The sequence below is a fragment of the Arachis ipaensis genome, chromosome B3, assembly GCF_059453495.1.
Source record: "Arachis ipaensis isolate K30076 ecotype BB chromosome B3, ASM5945349v1, whole genome shotgun sequence".
NCBI lineage: Eukaryota > Viridiplantae > Streptophyta > Magnoliopsida > Fabales > Fabaceae > Arachis > Arachis ipaensis.
This window is the reverse complement of record NC_142438.1, coordinates 147,004,189-147,019,765: the sequence shown is the minus strand read 5'-3', so window position 1 is coordinate 147,019,765 and position 15,577 is coordinate 147,004,189. Positions and strand designations below refer to the sequence as shown.

The 15,577-nt window shown below is 34.1% G+C and overlaps 2 protein-coding genes across 3 annotated transcripts; both read right to left on the bottom strand.

Annotated features, from left to right (window-relative positions):
- Window positions 1-2,875: 2,875 nt before the first annotated feature.
- Window positions 2,876-4,658, bottom strand: LOC107631996 (transcription/mRNA export factor). 2 transcript variants are annotated; one of them, XM_088508793.1, is made up of 5 exons: window positions 4,524-4,658; window positions 4,292-4,385; window positions 4,127-4,221; window positions 3,962-4,038; window positions 2,876-3,284 (listed from the first exon to the last, which is right to left on the bottom strand). In XM_088508793.1, coding segments are annotated over exons 1-5 (342 nt in total). In that variant the 5' UTR covers window positions 4,526-4,658; the 3' UTR covers window positions 2,876-3,210. The 2 variants fall into 2 exon arrangements, with proteins under 2 accessions (XP_088364919.1, XP_088364920.1); XM_088508794.1 differs by having other exon boundaries at window positions 4,127-4,212.
- Window positions 4,659-10,937: 6,279 nt separating this feature from the next.
- On the bottom strand, window positions 10,938-14,118 carry LOC107631995 (Exostosin family protein). The gene is made up of 4 exons (XM_088508791.1): window positions 13,424-14,118; window positions 12,492-12,788; window positions 12,298-12,393; window positions 10,938-11,887 (listed from the first exon to the last, which is right to left on the bottom strand). Exons 1-4 carry the CDS (start codon window positions 13,898-13,900, stop codon window positions 11,462-11,464), a joined length of 1,296 nt encoding a protein of 431 aa, XP_088364917.1. The 5' UTR covers window positions 13,901-14,118; the 3' UTR covers window positions 10,938-11,461.
- Window positions 14,119-15,577: the final 1,459 nt, after the last annotated feature.

Below are 15,577 nucleotides of genomic sequence, written 5' to 3'. Positions count from 1 at the left end.
TGACAAGCAAACCAAAGTAACTTCATCATATAAGTAAACAAGAATAAAATGGTTTTGCCAGTCAGTTTTTAGTTTTTACTATTTAATGTTGACAAATCAACCAGTTTTACTATATTTTTTTATTGGATTTAGTTAACATCTAACATATATCTTAAAAACACATGTTAATGTTACTAATTTAAAAAGTTTTTTAATAAACATATAAAGTTTAAATTTTTAATATATTTGTCATGTATTTATTTAGACGAATAATGCGTTAAAAAAAAATAAAAATAAAAAATGCATCACTTCTTGAACTCTAAGGTCTAAATCCTAAATCTTAACCCCTACATTTTAAATCCTAAATATTGAATTTTAAATCATAAATTCTAATTTTTAAATTCTAATAAACTCTAAATTTAAATTATTGATATAAAATATAATAAATAAAAAATTAAGATTTGTTTAATTAATAAAGAGTGCAATATTCCTTACTTAATAAAGAACATTTAAAGATGAACAATTTATTAAAATAAAAAGTTAAAACACTTTTACTAATAGTTTTTGCTCAAAAATACCAAATCTTTTGAGAGTATATATAAATTCACTATTTCTTTTTATCTTGTATTATCATAGATAAAAGCAATAGAATGAATGACAATTATCCTTTTATCACCACACCATATTGTATAACAAGGACAAAAAATGAAACGGAACAAATGACTAAGGCGATCAAAGTCGTGTTAAAAGTATACAAATTTATGATAGTTTTAATCGTGTATTTTTTTAAGATAATTTCTGTTTTTTTTTTTTTTTGGGCTATTCGACCTCGATGTTTATATAAAAAAAGAGTATACAAATTTAGCTCCACAACTAAGTTTAACTTTTCAAATTCTAAATACATGTAAATCCAACGAGTTTTTAGATAAATTAGTGAATTTGATTACCAAATGACTTTTATTTTGGTCAAGAACAACTTAGTTTTTTGCTTACAACCGGTTAGGAATATAGTCCATATAAGAAGTTGCTTCTTGCTTTAGATTTTCATCAAAATAATGAAAGGAAAAAGATATTGCTGGAGTTATGTTAAGTATTGATTGTTAGTGATCCGCAGAGCCTAGGCCCAAGAAACCTCTAATCTCTATAGGGTCTTCTTGGAGATTTTTTTCTGTTATAAAATAAAAATAAAATTATTTTTCAAAAAAATTATTGAAACTTTAATTTTTGGAATTTTACTTTCTTTTTTTCAGGAGGCAAGTTTGCCGTATTCACCGGCAAACTTTAAATTTCTAAATTTTTTTTTTTCGTGTTGGAAAGCAAAATTAGGTTTTTTCAAAATTAAAGTGTTGAAAAACTATTTCTACTACAAATTATTAAATACGACTTATTTTTATGTACTCTTGTGTACTTCTAATTACTTCTAAAAACGATGATAATGATTATCATTACCGATTGTAAAACTTAGGAAATTCGCCAGAGGTACGCGAACTTAATGAATTTTATAGAGTTCATTAAGAATTACAGCAAACTTGCCCCCACAACAAAAAAAAAAATTTAGATTCTAGAAATTAAAGTTTTAATAATTTTTTTAAAAATAAAGTTTTTTTTAATTTTATTATAGAAAAAATTCCTTCTTGGTGGTTGACTAATTTACCGCATATCTTTATATAAGCACAATTTTAACACCTAATATCTAAAAATAGCAAAAACAAAAAAAAGAGAGAAATAAGAAATAAAGGAAATTTGACAATCACAAATGGCAAAACCCAATCAATTAATCCAAACCAAGACTAAATTGTCAAATTCATCACTTAATCCAAATCAACACTTAATCCAAATCAAGATTAAATTATCAAATTCATCACCGAAAGATTATTCATTCCCCAGATTCATTCTTAAAAGATTTTTTTAATCAAATTCATCCTTCAAAGATTTTAAGTTAATTATATTAGTCATTTTATCACTTCCATAGTTGATGGTATTAGAATTTACTAATATGACACATTAAATAACATGACAGCGCACACCTGTTAGTCTTAATTGGCTGCCAATTGAAAATTTTCAATGCCTCAAAATCGCCCTTAATTTGGAATTGATATAATCTAATTTTATAAACTTATAATGTTAACCATTAATTAGGATTGTGGTAAATATGGTATCACTTAACTGACGAATTTTGATGCAATTAGTAACAAAAGTGATGAAAAAACTACCTTGACTAACTTACAATTTTTGAAAGACAAATTTAATTAAAAACTATCTTTCATGACGAATTTGACTGGTTACTCTCCAAACCAATCAACCACTTGTTCAATCGAATAAGAGCCACAACTAGAGTTGTCATATCCCAGTTATTCTTTGTCAGAATAATCATTACACCCACAAATACATCTGCTTTGTATATCAAAAACAACTTAAATGTATCAGTTTTGGGTGAGTTGTCTATACATATTTTGGCATGTTTTCGCTGGTCTAATGACTAAAAGACGTGGATAAAGCAATCCCAAACTGAAACACTGCTCGAAACGCTAACTATTTATTCATTCAAACGGATCAGTCATTAAGATAGGATGCGAAGTAACTGCTAGGTTGTGTTTGTAAGCATTTTAAAGGCGAATGAATTAAAGGAAACGGCTTCAGAGTATAGACTCCACTTTACTCTTTAAGCCCTTCCCCTCACCTCCTAAACTTCAACTCACAAACACGCCCTTATGTATTGAGATATTGGCCAGCGTCGGATCACAATTGATTTATTTCGATTAGTGATCCCCATATGAATTACATTGACCCGGGCTCTTGTTCCTCTAATCCTCTTGATAAACTGTTAATCAAGGTTTTTTATTTTGTTTGTTTCTACTTTCTACTGTTAGTCTTCTTGAAACAAGTACAAGATCCAGAGTCATTCAATTCAATCAAACTAAGCACTCAGGAGGGAATACAAGTAGATAAGGATGTTACAATTTAGTGTTTCTAATATTTTTCATGAACTATGCCTAGCAATTTGATTGGGAAACAAGAATACTCAACCTGAAGTTTACATGCCTGGACAGAACTCAGAAAACCCACCCCCCATTTTTGCTTTTCTCTTTTTCAAACATGATGTAACCTATAAAGCTTGTCCAAACTTTACAGATAATATTACACTAAACAACAGTTGACAGGATAGATAGTTGTGGAGTTCGTGCCTCTTACCATTCAGAGAATGCACACACTGATACAATGCTATCATGATCATATAGCAGCCGATGCAAGAAATGATCTAATTCGTTGTAACAACTCAGCTTTCACAGAGTCTGGAACAGAAGCTGCATTGAAAAGAAAATGCGGCATCAATCGTATTTCCAGCCATACTAAGTAAATTTCAACATCATGCAACGCTTAATGTTTATCAAGGGAGGTTATTACGAAATACAAAGGTATCAAGTGCAGTATCACCTAAACTTTACAAAAGAATAAAGATGCATCCCTCCTAAACCATCATCCCAGATATCCTCATAATTTCTAAACAAGGAGAATTTAGAATGCTTCTTATGATAACAAGATAATAAATGCAAATTTTACTTTTTCTAGGAGTTAGGAGAATAACAGAATAATAAGGAGTGTACATCGTTACTAGTCTATATAATATTGACTAACCTCAAGGGAGGAATTTACCCAAAAAAGAAAACATGAAACTATCTACTGCTTCTATAACTATGGTCAGGTTTATATGACCTATTTATGCAGTTCCTATCCAATATTGGCAATGACGTAAAGTTATATAACTGCAAAATGATTCCAACTGACAAACAACAACAGGAACTGATGGGGCAATGCTCAAAAAGCCTGATGCATTTTAGAAAGTTTGTAGTTTATTGCGAAATCTGCATGATCATCAGCAACAAGTCATCGAGATGCCGCAATTACAAAATCCCCGAGAACACAAGTTGAATATCAAAAGCATAATAAAAACTTAAAAAGAAAAAGAAAGAAAAGCACAGACCTCTGCCTTTAGGGGTAATAACCTGGACAAGATCATCGACCGTTACATTATTCCTCCCTTTCTTCTTGGCGAATGCCCTAATTAACCATGAATTAACCCTAGTCAAATCCAAAATGATAGCTTGTAATAATTACTAACTACTAATTACAAAAAAAATTAAAATACCTGCAAAGAGATTTCATCTCATCCCTCCAACCGCATTCAATGAGTCTTTCCCTGAGAAGCTCCTTCAACCGCTCTTTCTCTCCGCTCTCAATCAGCTAAAAAACCAAATTAAATAAAAATATAAAGAAAATAAATAATCCGAAGCCAGAAGGAGAGAACAGGAACCTTGATGTTGATGATTTCTCGAAGTGTGAGCTCGGGATCTTGCGGTTCCTCTGATTCGGGAGTTGGCGTTGGGGGCCGATTAACCGAAGCCCTCCTGATTTCAGAATATCGACAAAAAAAAAGTAACTTATTACTTACTCCGTTCAACAGCAGCAGAAACAACAAAAAAAAAATTACTGTAACATTCATTCATTCTTTTGCTTCTTCTTCTGTATTATCAATTGAAACTCACATTTTCGTTTCGTTATCTCTGGTTCATACAAATACAAGCTTTTTTCTTCCAGTTGGAGAGTTTATTGGAGCATAGCTCAATCGCGAGTTCGAGTAGTGAGGTCGGTGCGAATCTGGAAATTGGAACCAGAATTCCAGATAAAAGGCTTTCCTATGGGCCACGGGCCCACGGCCTTCTCATTGACCCAAGGAGGCCCGTTCAGGCCTTACATTTAGAAGCATGGTTGGATTATGGAATGAATCTTCTCAAATTTTTTTTCACTTTTTTTTTTTTATCAAAGATATAAGACTCGAACTGCAACCTCTTAATTGAGTATGGGGAGACTATGCCATTTAAACTATTACTCATTGACAAAATTTGGAAAGATATGTGACTCGAATCCGCAACCTCTTAATTGAGTATGGGGAGTCTATGCCATTTGAGTTATAACTCATTAGCCAAATTTTTTTTTCACTTAAAAACATAAAATATGATTTTTTTTATCATATATTTTATAGATAAAACCAAAAAAATATGAAAAAAATATTAAAGAATTAGATATTTTACTTTATTCTTTTAAGTGAAAAAAAATTAAGAGAATCCCGTTAGATTATTCCAAAACAAAGCCTATATATAGTTGGAAAGAAAAATAATTTATCTTTCTAATAATTCTCCTAAACCAGTAGAAATATCTATCGTAATTATTTGACTTTATTTGATATTTAGCGGCAAGAATGAATTTATTACCAATAATGAACAAAAGAATTATTGTTACTCTTCGAGTGAACAATTAGGCCTAGTTTGGGTAACCAACTTAATTAAGCTCTTTTTGATAAAATAACTTAAACAATAAATAACTCTGTTAAAAGTAATTTATAAATAAGTTATTTTGTATTTGGATTTTTAACTCTAGAAGTACTTATTTTATAGAAATGTGATGAAAAGTAGAAGTATTATGAGAGAAGTCATTTTTTTTTAACTTCTCTATAAGTTCCTAAATAGCTTCTTAGAAAGTTGCAATTTGGTTTTGAAAATTGTACCAGACATTAATACTACTACTTTTCATAAGTTAAAGGTTAAAAAAAGTTACTTTTAAAGTTTCCCAAACGGGCCCTTAATTTGGTTCCTGTCTTTTTTTTTATGGACATCGCGACTCTTGTCCAAAAAAAAAGAGACAAATCAGTCCCTGTCCCATACTTCTGTGAAACGTTACAGTCCTTCCGTCATCTCTCCTGACCAAAACAGACGGAAATTGTTTACGTGTCAGTTAACGTTGTTGATGTGGAGGTTAACACTCTGTTAAGTTTCACATTGGCCATTAGAGAATGAACAGGGGTCGATCTATCCTGCTTTATAAACCTAAAACTACGTCGTTTTTTGTCTTCATTGAAACAGAATGGTTTGAAAGTGATTCCACGCAGCTAATCTCTCACTTTTCTCCCAACCCAAATACAAACCCTAGAAGACCATGATTGGTAGTAGAGAGCGTTGTTCATCATCAACCGACGAAGTAGAGACGATTCAGGCTGGAGCTTGAATTATAGTGGGAGTGTTGGAGCTCCGAGGAAGAAGAAATGGGTTGTCCCAATTTGTTATTGTGGTTCTCATGCAATTTTGTTCATGTCAAGGACGGTGAAGAATCCAGACAAATTATTCTTTCGCTGCCCATACTTCAAGGTAATTGTTTAGGATTTAGCTAAATTTTTGTTTTCAGTTTCTATTCCATAGATGCTAACAAATGTTAAACATTTTCGTAGACTGGAAAATGAGATTGCAACTTCTTTGCATGGTTAGATGATTATGTTTCTTCATGTGGTTAGGATACTAACAAGGCAGTCTCAGTTGGGACATCAAAGCAGAAGCAGAATCGATTGGAATGCCATGGTTATATGGTGGATAACAAAGTTAATAAATTGGAAAAAAGATTAATTGGTTTGGAAGATCAGTTAGATAAATGTAGATTGAAAATGGGTGAAAATAGATGTATTAGATTTGGGTTTAATTTGTTAGCATTTCTTGGTGGGGTTGTAATTGCAAACTTGTTCAGAGCAAGTGTGTAGGATTTTGATAGCTAAATTTTGTTATTTCCTAAAGTTGAGTTGTGAACAACATTTTTTATGATGAATGAAATAAGAATTATTGTGGTGAATTTGCAAAATTTGAACTATGGTGTGTGATGAATGTGTTAAATTTCATCCCTGTATTGATAAATAATAGCATATATGTCATGAAATAAACTTAACAAATATGCATGCTAGCTAAGTAATACATGCGTAGCAATAAGTATCTAAACTCAAAGAAAGATGCATGTTCGTATATTGATAACAAAGGAGCAATTCAGTTGTTGAAACAACTTAACACATAATATGTCCATTCAAAATATGGGCAGCAACATGGCCGTGAGTCAGATAACCAAAATATAGGGATCTCAAGCAAAAGCCCTAAACCTAAAACCAATAGTATTAAGTAGCAAAATATAGTAGTTTTTTGAACCAAAATATGTGTCCTAAAGGCTTGTAGCCAAGATACAAATTAGCAACGAAAGGTGGTCCAATTTTATGTCTTCTTAGGTGGCCTAAGTCCTGGACGCCTGAAGCCAGGAGTGGACACAAATTTGAAAAGCCTTAAAGCAATTTTCGAGCTTGCAGCAGCCATTATTTTTGCTGATATTGTACCATCTCCACTTGTTGGATTTGTTGGAGGAGCTATTGAGCCATGAGTAGGATTTTCCGAAATATGGGATCTCAGAGCTGGACCTTGTCCTGGTTGAGCTTTGAACCATAGTGTCGGCCTTGGTGCTAGTGGGGGTGCGGGCATGAAACTTGGCATATTGGCTGTTAGATTAGATTTATCTGTTGTAGGTGTTTGACTGAATTGCACATACTGGATTGGTAGAGGTGGGGGCCTGACAACAGGGTTCTTTAACCTTCGGATTGGATTGGATTGAGTTTTGAAGGCTACATCAGATGGACCTTCTTGAATGTTGTTGGAATTTGTAGCATGTTGGACCTACAAAGAATTTTTTATGACGTCTCAGAAAATTTATGAAGTTAGAGTAACTAGTTTTAAAGTTATATAGGGTAACTTTACCTCCTCTGATTGTGGGGCATTATGTGACAAAGGAATCTTTTGTGGTTGACCTTTTGGACCTACACCACTTGTTTTTTTCTCTCCTCTTGATAGTTTCTTCTTATTTTTCTTAGCTTTTGTCTAACAATGATCACAATAGCACTACCAAGAGTTAAATACATATAACAAAGTCTATTCAGCTAGGACAAAACTAACAAAACAACCTTAGGGTCAACTGCAGCTCCAGCCACGTTAGTGACCTCATTACAGTTTCCCTCTCCTCCTTCCTGCTATCATATACAACAAATGAACATTACCATCATTTTTAAAGACAACTAAACCCTTGACCAAAATAACTTGAGACATTTAAATTCCTAACCACTTAATGCTAACGACAAATTGATCCCTATATAGTTTCAGGACAATATACATGTACAATGGTGGTGTTTTCAAAGACATCAACTCTAACCGTGTCAGCTTTCTTCTTCACTCCATTTGTCTTTTTTTTTTTTTTTTTTGGTCATTGGTTTTCAGTTTGGATTAGTTGGAGGATTGGTGCATGTTTTATAGTAATGGCCTTTCTGGCCACATTTGTTACAAGTGACTTCAAAATGTGTTTTTTTTTTTTTTTTTTTTTGCCTTGTTGGGATTCATCTCAGTTACCACTGGATGAATTCTTCTCTTTAGCTTTGGTCGATGTGCTGGTATTTTAATTGGTGGAGGCAATGGCCTTGGAGCATCAGTGGACTCCTAATACTCCTCACTATTTACTGGCTTCATTATGTGGGCGTAAGTAGCTCGGATTGCATCCATTGTTAGCCATGTGTGCATGAAGTCTTCAGGGTTCATACCAATTTTATACATTGCTGCTACTGCATGTTTACAAGGCATGCTTGGAAATAGTATTCAGTTAGATGCAGAATAAGATAAATTCAAAGAGATATAAACACTAACAATGACCATACCAGTTAACTGCCAAACATTGCAGGTGCAGGTCCTTTGTGCAAGGTTAACCCCAACCTTGTGTCCTTGCCTATGAACCTCAAAGAGGACTCTATCATTATCACCTGCCCAAATAGCTCTCCACTTACTTGCTTTAGACTTGATGAATTCTTCCAACCTCTTGTGCTGAACTGGGGCTAGTTTTTCAGTATGATTTTCTAACTTCTTGTTTTGGGCCATCTTCCTCATGACATAACACCTCAAATCGTCTATCATTGTTAGTATGGGTCTTCCTCTATATTCAACTATTTTTGCGTTCCACACCTCGCACATATTGTTCGTGATGTCGTCTACTTTTGGTCCATGGCTGAAATAAGCCTTTGACCACACAGCTGGATCAAATCTTTGTAGATATTTCCATGCTCCCTGATTGATTTTTTTATTTTCTCCATTGAGGCTTTAAATTCCTGGATAGTTGTCTGCCTAGCACATTCCCATACAAGCTGCTTTGTCTGCTTTATCCTTGCTCCCACCATTAGACTTTTCATCCTTCAAGATATGCTTCCTCCTCACACCAGAATACTTCCTTGAGGCTAGCTTCTTAGTAGTACTAGGGCAGATGTCCTTGTCACTACCTTTCTTCTTCCTTTGGGTTACAACCTTTTTTGGAGTAGACTTCTTATCTGTCTTCTTCTTTAGCACTCTCTCATTAGAACTACTGTCAGAGTCCTCCTCATAACCAGCTGGAGGTGGTTTTCGTGCCTCATCCTCGACACTCTCATATCTGTCATCAGAACTTGAAGATGAATCACTCAAAACAACACTTTCAGATGCCAAGCCATCACCTACCACCTCTGGCATATCTACAGGATGGTCAAAATAAATGTAAAATTCCTCAGTGTCCCTGTTCTTGAGTTTGTTTTCCCTCATCTCATTAATCTCATGATCACCCTTAATGGGATGAAGCCCAGACTCCATATCAGGGCCAGTATGTCATACCAATACATCTCCTTATACTCAACATACCCAACTCCTTAAATAAAACAACCAAATCGAAAAAATTCACATAATCCATATCTATTGGTGAGAACCTCTTCACTTTACCATCCACATAACTCATATATCCTTCACTGTCTCTCACAAACTTCCCCCGTGATAAAACACAGGAACAGCAAAATATTTAGACATCTGCAGTATAATATAATACATAAATTAAAGCAGAAACTAGCATACAAATTTAATTTGACTCTATTTCAATTTCAATTCTAAATTAGAAACCCTAATTCAATTTCTATTTACAGTGAAAATATATCTTCCTTATCAGGATATGTGCATTCCAACATTAAAGTCCTATTTACAGTACCAAAAACCAAAACAATGCTTAGATTTTTAGAAATTTATTATCCCACGGTCACATTGTTTATTATTTCTCTTCTTCTTGGACCACAGTCCTATGTACATGCTAAAGCATGTCAGAATTATTGAAAACGACAAGACACATTTGAAAAGGTAAGGGAAGGACCACACTAACCTGGCACGTTGCAAACGCCATGCAATTTCCGTACAGGCTTCAACCAAGCTCTGTCAACCACACTATCCAACCACTGTCAACAACAATATGTGGAGGTCAGTCAGCAAGCTTGTCAGCAGCATTGTCAGAACGTCGCTCCAACTTCAAGAGGTCAACGATCACTTCAAGGGGACGACTCTTACTCTATTAGGGTTTTCTAGTAATTAGCAAAGCAACACATGGGGCTTATATGGAAACCCCAATGTCACGTTCCCTTATTTAATCGAAGCGCAATGTCTCATACCCAAAAACGACGTAGTTTTAGGTTTCTAAAGTGGGATAGATCGATCCCTGTCCATTCCCTAATGGCTAACGTGGAACTTAACAGAGTGTTAACCTCCACACCAGCAACGTTAACTGATACGTAGGCAATTTCCGTCTGTTTTGGTCAGGAGAGATGACAGAAGGACCGTGACGTCTCACAGAAGTATGGGACAGGGACCGATTTGTCCCCTTTTTTTTGGACAATGGTCGCGATGTCCATCGAAAAAAAGAACAAGAACCGGGTTGGGTGTTCACTCTTATTCTTCCAAAAAAAGAAAATCATGCTAAGGGCATCGATCAGCTAACTACTCTCTTCATCCAATATAACAATTGTCAAGTAAAAAAAATATCCAAAATACTTTAATTTTTATAAGTACACATTTTACCACCTCTTCTGTTATTAACTTATTATTAGAGAAGAGATTTACAAAGTCCACACAAATATTTTTTAAGGTTGTTGCCTTATAATGGTTGGAAAGGCTAGTTGAACCTCCACAGCGCCTTAAGTACAAAACAAATGAGAGCATATTCTAGCATTGAGATAAATCGAAACATCTCCCAAATTTAAAAGGGGGTTCTCAACTAGCTAATTTGTGGAATATTTTATCCCTTTAGAAAGTTTAAATACATAAAAGTGAGGTTGAACTCAAATGAATTTTGTCATTTAAGTAGTTCAATGATATGATGATATCAACGCGGGATGTACAAACTCAATTGGGTAACATGATGAAATGCAAATGAAAAAACCTTGATCGCTTTCCCATGTATCTTTCTTAACCCCGTACAGAGCATACTGCTAGTGCTCCCTACTCAACCAAAATGACCAATAAAAGAAGCAACAGACATTGCACGTTAAGAAGTGAGCAGAAGATCCCAGGAACTCCATCGGAACCAGGAATGTTTATGAACATCAAGCTCCCAAGTGAACTGTACACGTCATCCATATCAGAGACCGAAGATCCAAACAACACATTGAAACTTCTACAAAAGTATCTATTTCAAAATGCTCAGAAAAGAGGACGTATCAACTGAGATTCTTCCTTTTGGGGGGTATAGTCACCATAACTGAAGAGAGCGAATATACAAGATCAGCAAAAAAAAAAAGATCCAAGAATCATCTCCTCCTCCGCCACCAATCAGGGACTTTTAACCTTCGGCTTCTATGAACAGAAAGTTTGACTGCAGGAATCTTGTGCTTGACCTGTCTCCACAACATATTAACAGCATCTTCTTTCTTTGGAGGGTATTGGAATTCATAATGATGGGAGATGTTTTTGAGCTGCCTCCACATTTCGGTCCATTTCTCCTTTGGAAATTGACGAAGCTGATTGACCATGTAACCAGGCTGCAATGCCTCTTTGAAAGAGAAGAAAACCGAGAACTTGGTGTAGTCAATCTCATCCTCAAAGGGGAGTTCAATTTGATCACTCACAATGACAGGAACACAGTGACTGACAATTGCATCAAAAAGACGACAAGATGATGGTGTGTCTCCTGCTGGATCCAAACAGAACTTTGATGAACGCATCCCTTGAGCTGACTGTTTTATCAGTAACAAGCCATAAAGGAATGCTATATAGTTAGTGATCTTACAATGGCAAGTAAAGGGGAACAGAAAGAAATTAATTAACTGAAAATTAATTTTCTCCACTAGAAAATATAGTAGTCTAACTTGGTTAGATTATAAAGGAAGTTCAAAGGTCAGAGAGAGAGAGAGAGAGAGAGAGAGAGAGAGAGAATGTGTGGAGAGCCACAACTATATTACTCTCAACCAAAGTTATCCGAAAAACTTTGACCTATAGATATAGCACAATCATATCCAAATGATGGGCAAGAAAATTAATTGCAGGAGCTTTAAACTATGATGAATGATTAACGAAAAAATTCCCTACTATAAACAAGATAAAAAAGGGCAATAGCCATATGAAAATTATATATAACACTGCATACCGCTTTTATGTTTTCTCCCGTTGCAAAACTTTGCTCATAGTGAACATCATTAATACCAGCCAACACCTTTGCTAGTTTTGCCCTGATAATGCCTTCCTGCAAACATAATAAAGCATAGAAAAATAACTGCCTTTGAACCTTAAAGAGTTAAAATTTTACATTATCTTTTCCAATAAAAACTCAGCCAGACATACATCCTTCCGCAAAGTCCGGCCTCGGAAGAAAAGCAACGTGGAACGAGCCTCATATGGATCTTGAAGATCGTCGTCAGTATAAGAATCTACAACATGGACATAGGGTGACACCACATCTTTGTTCAAATTAGACATTTTTTTGGGGTAGCGGCCAAAATCCACAACAACTTGAATAGATTCATTCAGTTGATCTCGGAGGAACCTAAAGGCGTTGGGGTGTGTCATGGGAAATACATGGTCTCTACCTCCAGACCTTTTCCAGTATTCCGACTTCTTCAAAATATCCATCAAATCAACCTGAACAAAAAAAGCCATATTCACTATTAACAATGGATTTTGAAAAACAACAGGATAAAATACTCACAGGAAATATGAACAGAGACAAGACACATTCCATTAGTATAGCAAAAGATTACGTAGCATGTAAAAAACAGAACACATTAACATGACAGTTGGGCCATTCATGTTGAGGCGAAAAGAAAATAATACACTTTTTACTAAGTGATCATTAAGAAGACAAATGGAAATCTTATGGTATCTGTGCCACTGCCATAAAAGCTCAAAATATAACATATAAGGCTAAGGCTAAATTTAACTGATGATGTTTGAGAAGCATTTGGAGCCAATTAACCATAATCAACACTTGTAAATATGAATAAAGGTCTATAAACATAAAATAAGTTTCTAAACATGACTAATTTAGCCAAAACCTTTAAAACAAAACATCAATCTTCTCATAAGTATGTTGATCAGCCATGCCCAAATATGCCAAATTGCTTCCGGTAAAAAATAACGCTAAGGAACTGAACTCTGAATTATTAAACAATCAATCAATTTCCAAATAAACATGTCATAAACAATCAACGGCTTCATCATATAATTACAAAAGACCAAACTACAACCCAAAAAAAAAAAAAAAACGAAACTCGCACCTGCAATTGCCGATCAAACTCGGTATCCGGATCCGTCATGGTGTGGCCATGCGTGTTGAAACTCAGCGACGAGAAGAACGGGACGAAGAACGCGTCTGCGAGTTCCGGATCCGAAACCCTAACGGCATCTCTGCTGTCTTCAACGCTGTCGCCGTCGCGTTCGTAGAGGAGCGAGCCCATCATCCAGTACTCGACGCTGTGCTGCTTCCTCAGGCCAGAGTTATCGGGCCACGGCGGAAAGTCCTTGGCGGTTACCGGAGTCTCCTCCGTGCTCTGGCTGTTAAGCATGCCAACGTTAAAGCGGCGTGGAAGATCGTACATGTAAACCCGAATAGGCGGTTCGGGTCCACATTGAACCGGTTGATTAAGCGATTTTAGGACGAAATGGGATCGAATATCGGGGTGGCCAATGAAAATTGCGGATGAGATTAGGAGAAGGAGCACAAAGACGAAGGAGAGAACCACTTTTCCCAACATGGCTTCGGTTCCTTAAGAGTGTTTCTGTAATGATTCGATTTTTGGGTGCTCTCTTCTTCTGGTGGTGGCGGTGCTGTTTGTTTTTGGGGAGTTAGTTTATTAGGTTTCTTGGGATTCGAAATCAGTTATGGAAGCCATTTTTGGTTGGAGAAGAGAATAGAGAGCGTGTGTCTGAACCCGTTGGGAAATGCACTCCAATATGCATCTCTTCTATCACTGAGCTCTTTTCCTCTATTTATCTACTTTATTGCTTAGCTGGCAATTCATTAAAATATTACTCCTATTATTTTGGTCTTTTTAACATAAAAAAAGTAAATACTATTTTTCTAATTTTTTTGTTGACTTTTACAACTTTTTTAATTCTAACACCAGAAATTTAGTTCAAATTATTAGTTGCAGTGAAACTATGAAAGTTAAAATAAATAAATTGTCTTATGAGCATTACTAGTTAAGAGAAAGAAAGTTTTTTGTTTTCTATTGTATTCCATGTATAAAAAAATAAAATTCTTGTAAAATATTTGTGGGGAGTGGATCATTTTCAATAAAAAAAAAATTAGATGGTGTGTAGTATTTAATCTAATCATTCATTATTCTCTCTTTTATTTATTTTTGGTCCCATTTATAGAATTAAAGGTGATATATCACACTGAATTCTGTCAAGTATTAAAAAAACTGGAGATGATAAATTTTCATATTTGTGAACAAAATCTTGAAAGAAATAATCAAACAAAATATTTGTTGCAGCATTAATTACTAAACTTTTTGTATAATAAGGCATTGTTTGATTATTGTCTTAAAAAAATAGAGATATAGATACAAAGACATAAGACCATCTCCAGTAGGGAACTCATCTCAATTGTTGTTTATGGCCCACCTGTCATAAACAGTAAATAGGAACTCAAAGCATCTCTATCTTCTCCATTAGGAGAAACTAACTTTAGTCCTTGTTGTGGTCTCACTTAATTAATTAATTAAAATACTTGAAATTAATGTAATTAATTTTTTTTAATAATGTAATTTAAAAATTTAAATTTAAAAATAATTTACTATTAAAAGATATTAATATTAAATAAATTTATATATAACAATAATACACAATATATAATTCGAGATTACACTAATTTGTAAAATTACTTAATACAAAGAAAAATATAATTAAACTCTATAGTTGACGACAAGCATTGTGAAATTGTCATATGTGTTCAATCAAGTCCTCTTTCAATTGTCTATGTTGCTGCCTAGATGGTATGGTGCAAAATCTTCTTCTCCCAACTGAGGTTGTGATAAGCCATTTTCAACATCATCATACTCTAAGCCTTGAGCAAAATTTCCTGCATAAGTGTCTCTTTCATCCTCAACAATCATATTATGCAATATAATACAAGCTCTCATTATGTTGGCTAAATTAATATAACAATATAAATATAAATAATATTTAATATTAATTATTAATTAAATAGAAATTTAATTATTTAATTATTATAATTATTAATAAATTAATTATAATTAAATTAATTAATATAAATTATTAATTAAATAAAAATATCAATGTTTAATATAATTAGTCATTATAATTATTATTTAATTAATTAATATTTTATATAATTATTTATTTTTTATTTTACTTGCCATTTGGCAATTGTGTATTGGTTAATGGGAGTCCCATTCAGAGGGGCT

Excerpts from the sequence above, each read along its gene's own strand:
- LOC107631996 (XM_088508793.1), bottom strand. Across the intron at positions 4,222-4,291 it reads GAGAAATCATCAACATCAAG|CTGATTGAGAGCGGAGAGAA; the intron begins GTTCCTGTTCTC and ends TTGGTTTTTTAG. Across the intron at positions 3,285-3,961 it reads TATTACCCCTAAAGGCAGAG|CTTCTGTTCCAGACTCTGTG; the intron begins GTCTGTGCTTTT and ends TTTTCAATGCAG.
- LOC107631995 (XM_088508791.1), bottom strand. The coding sequence starts at position 13,900 with ATGTTGGGAAAAGTGGTTCTCTCCTTCGTCTTTGTGCTCCTTCTCCTA. Across the intron at positions 12,789-13,423 it reads AGTTTGATCGGCAATTGCAG|GTTGATTTGATGGATATTTT; the intron begins GTGCGAGTTTCG and ends TTTTTTGTTCAG. Across the intron at positions 11,888-12,297 it reads CGGGAGAAAACATAAAAGCG|TCAGCTCAAGGGATGCGTTC; the intron begins GTATGCAGTGTT and ends CTGATAAAACAG.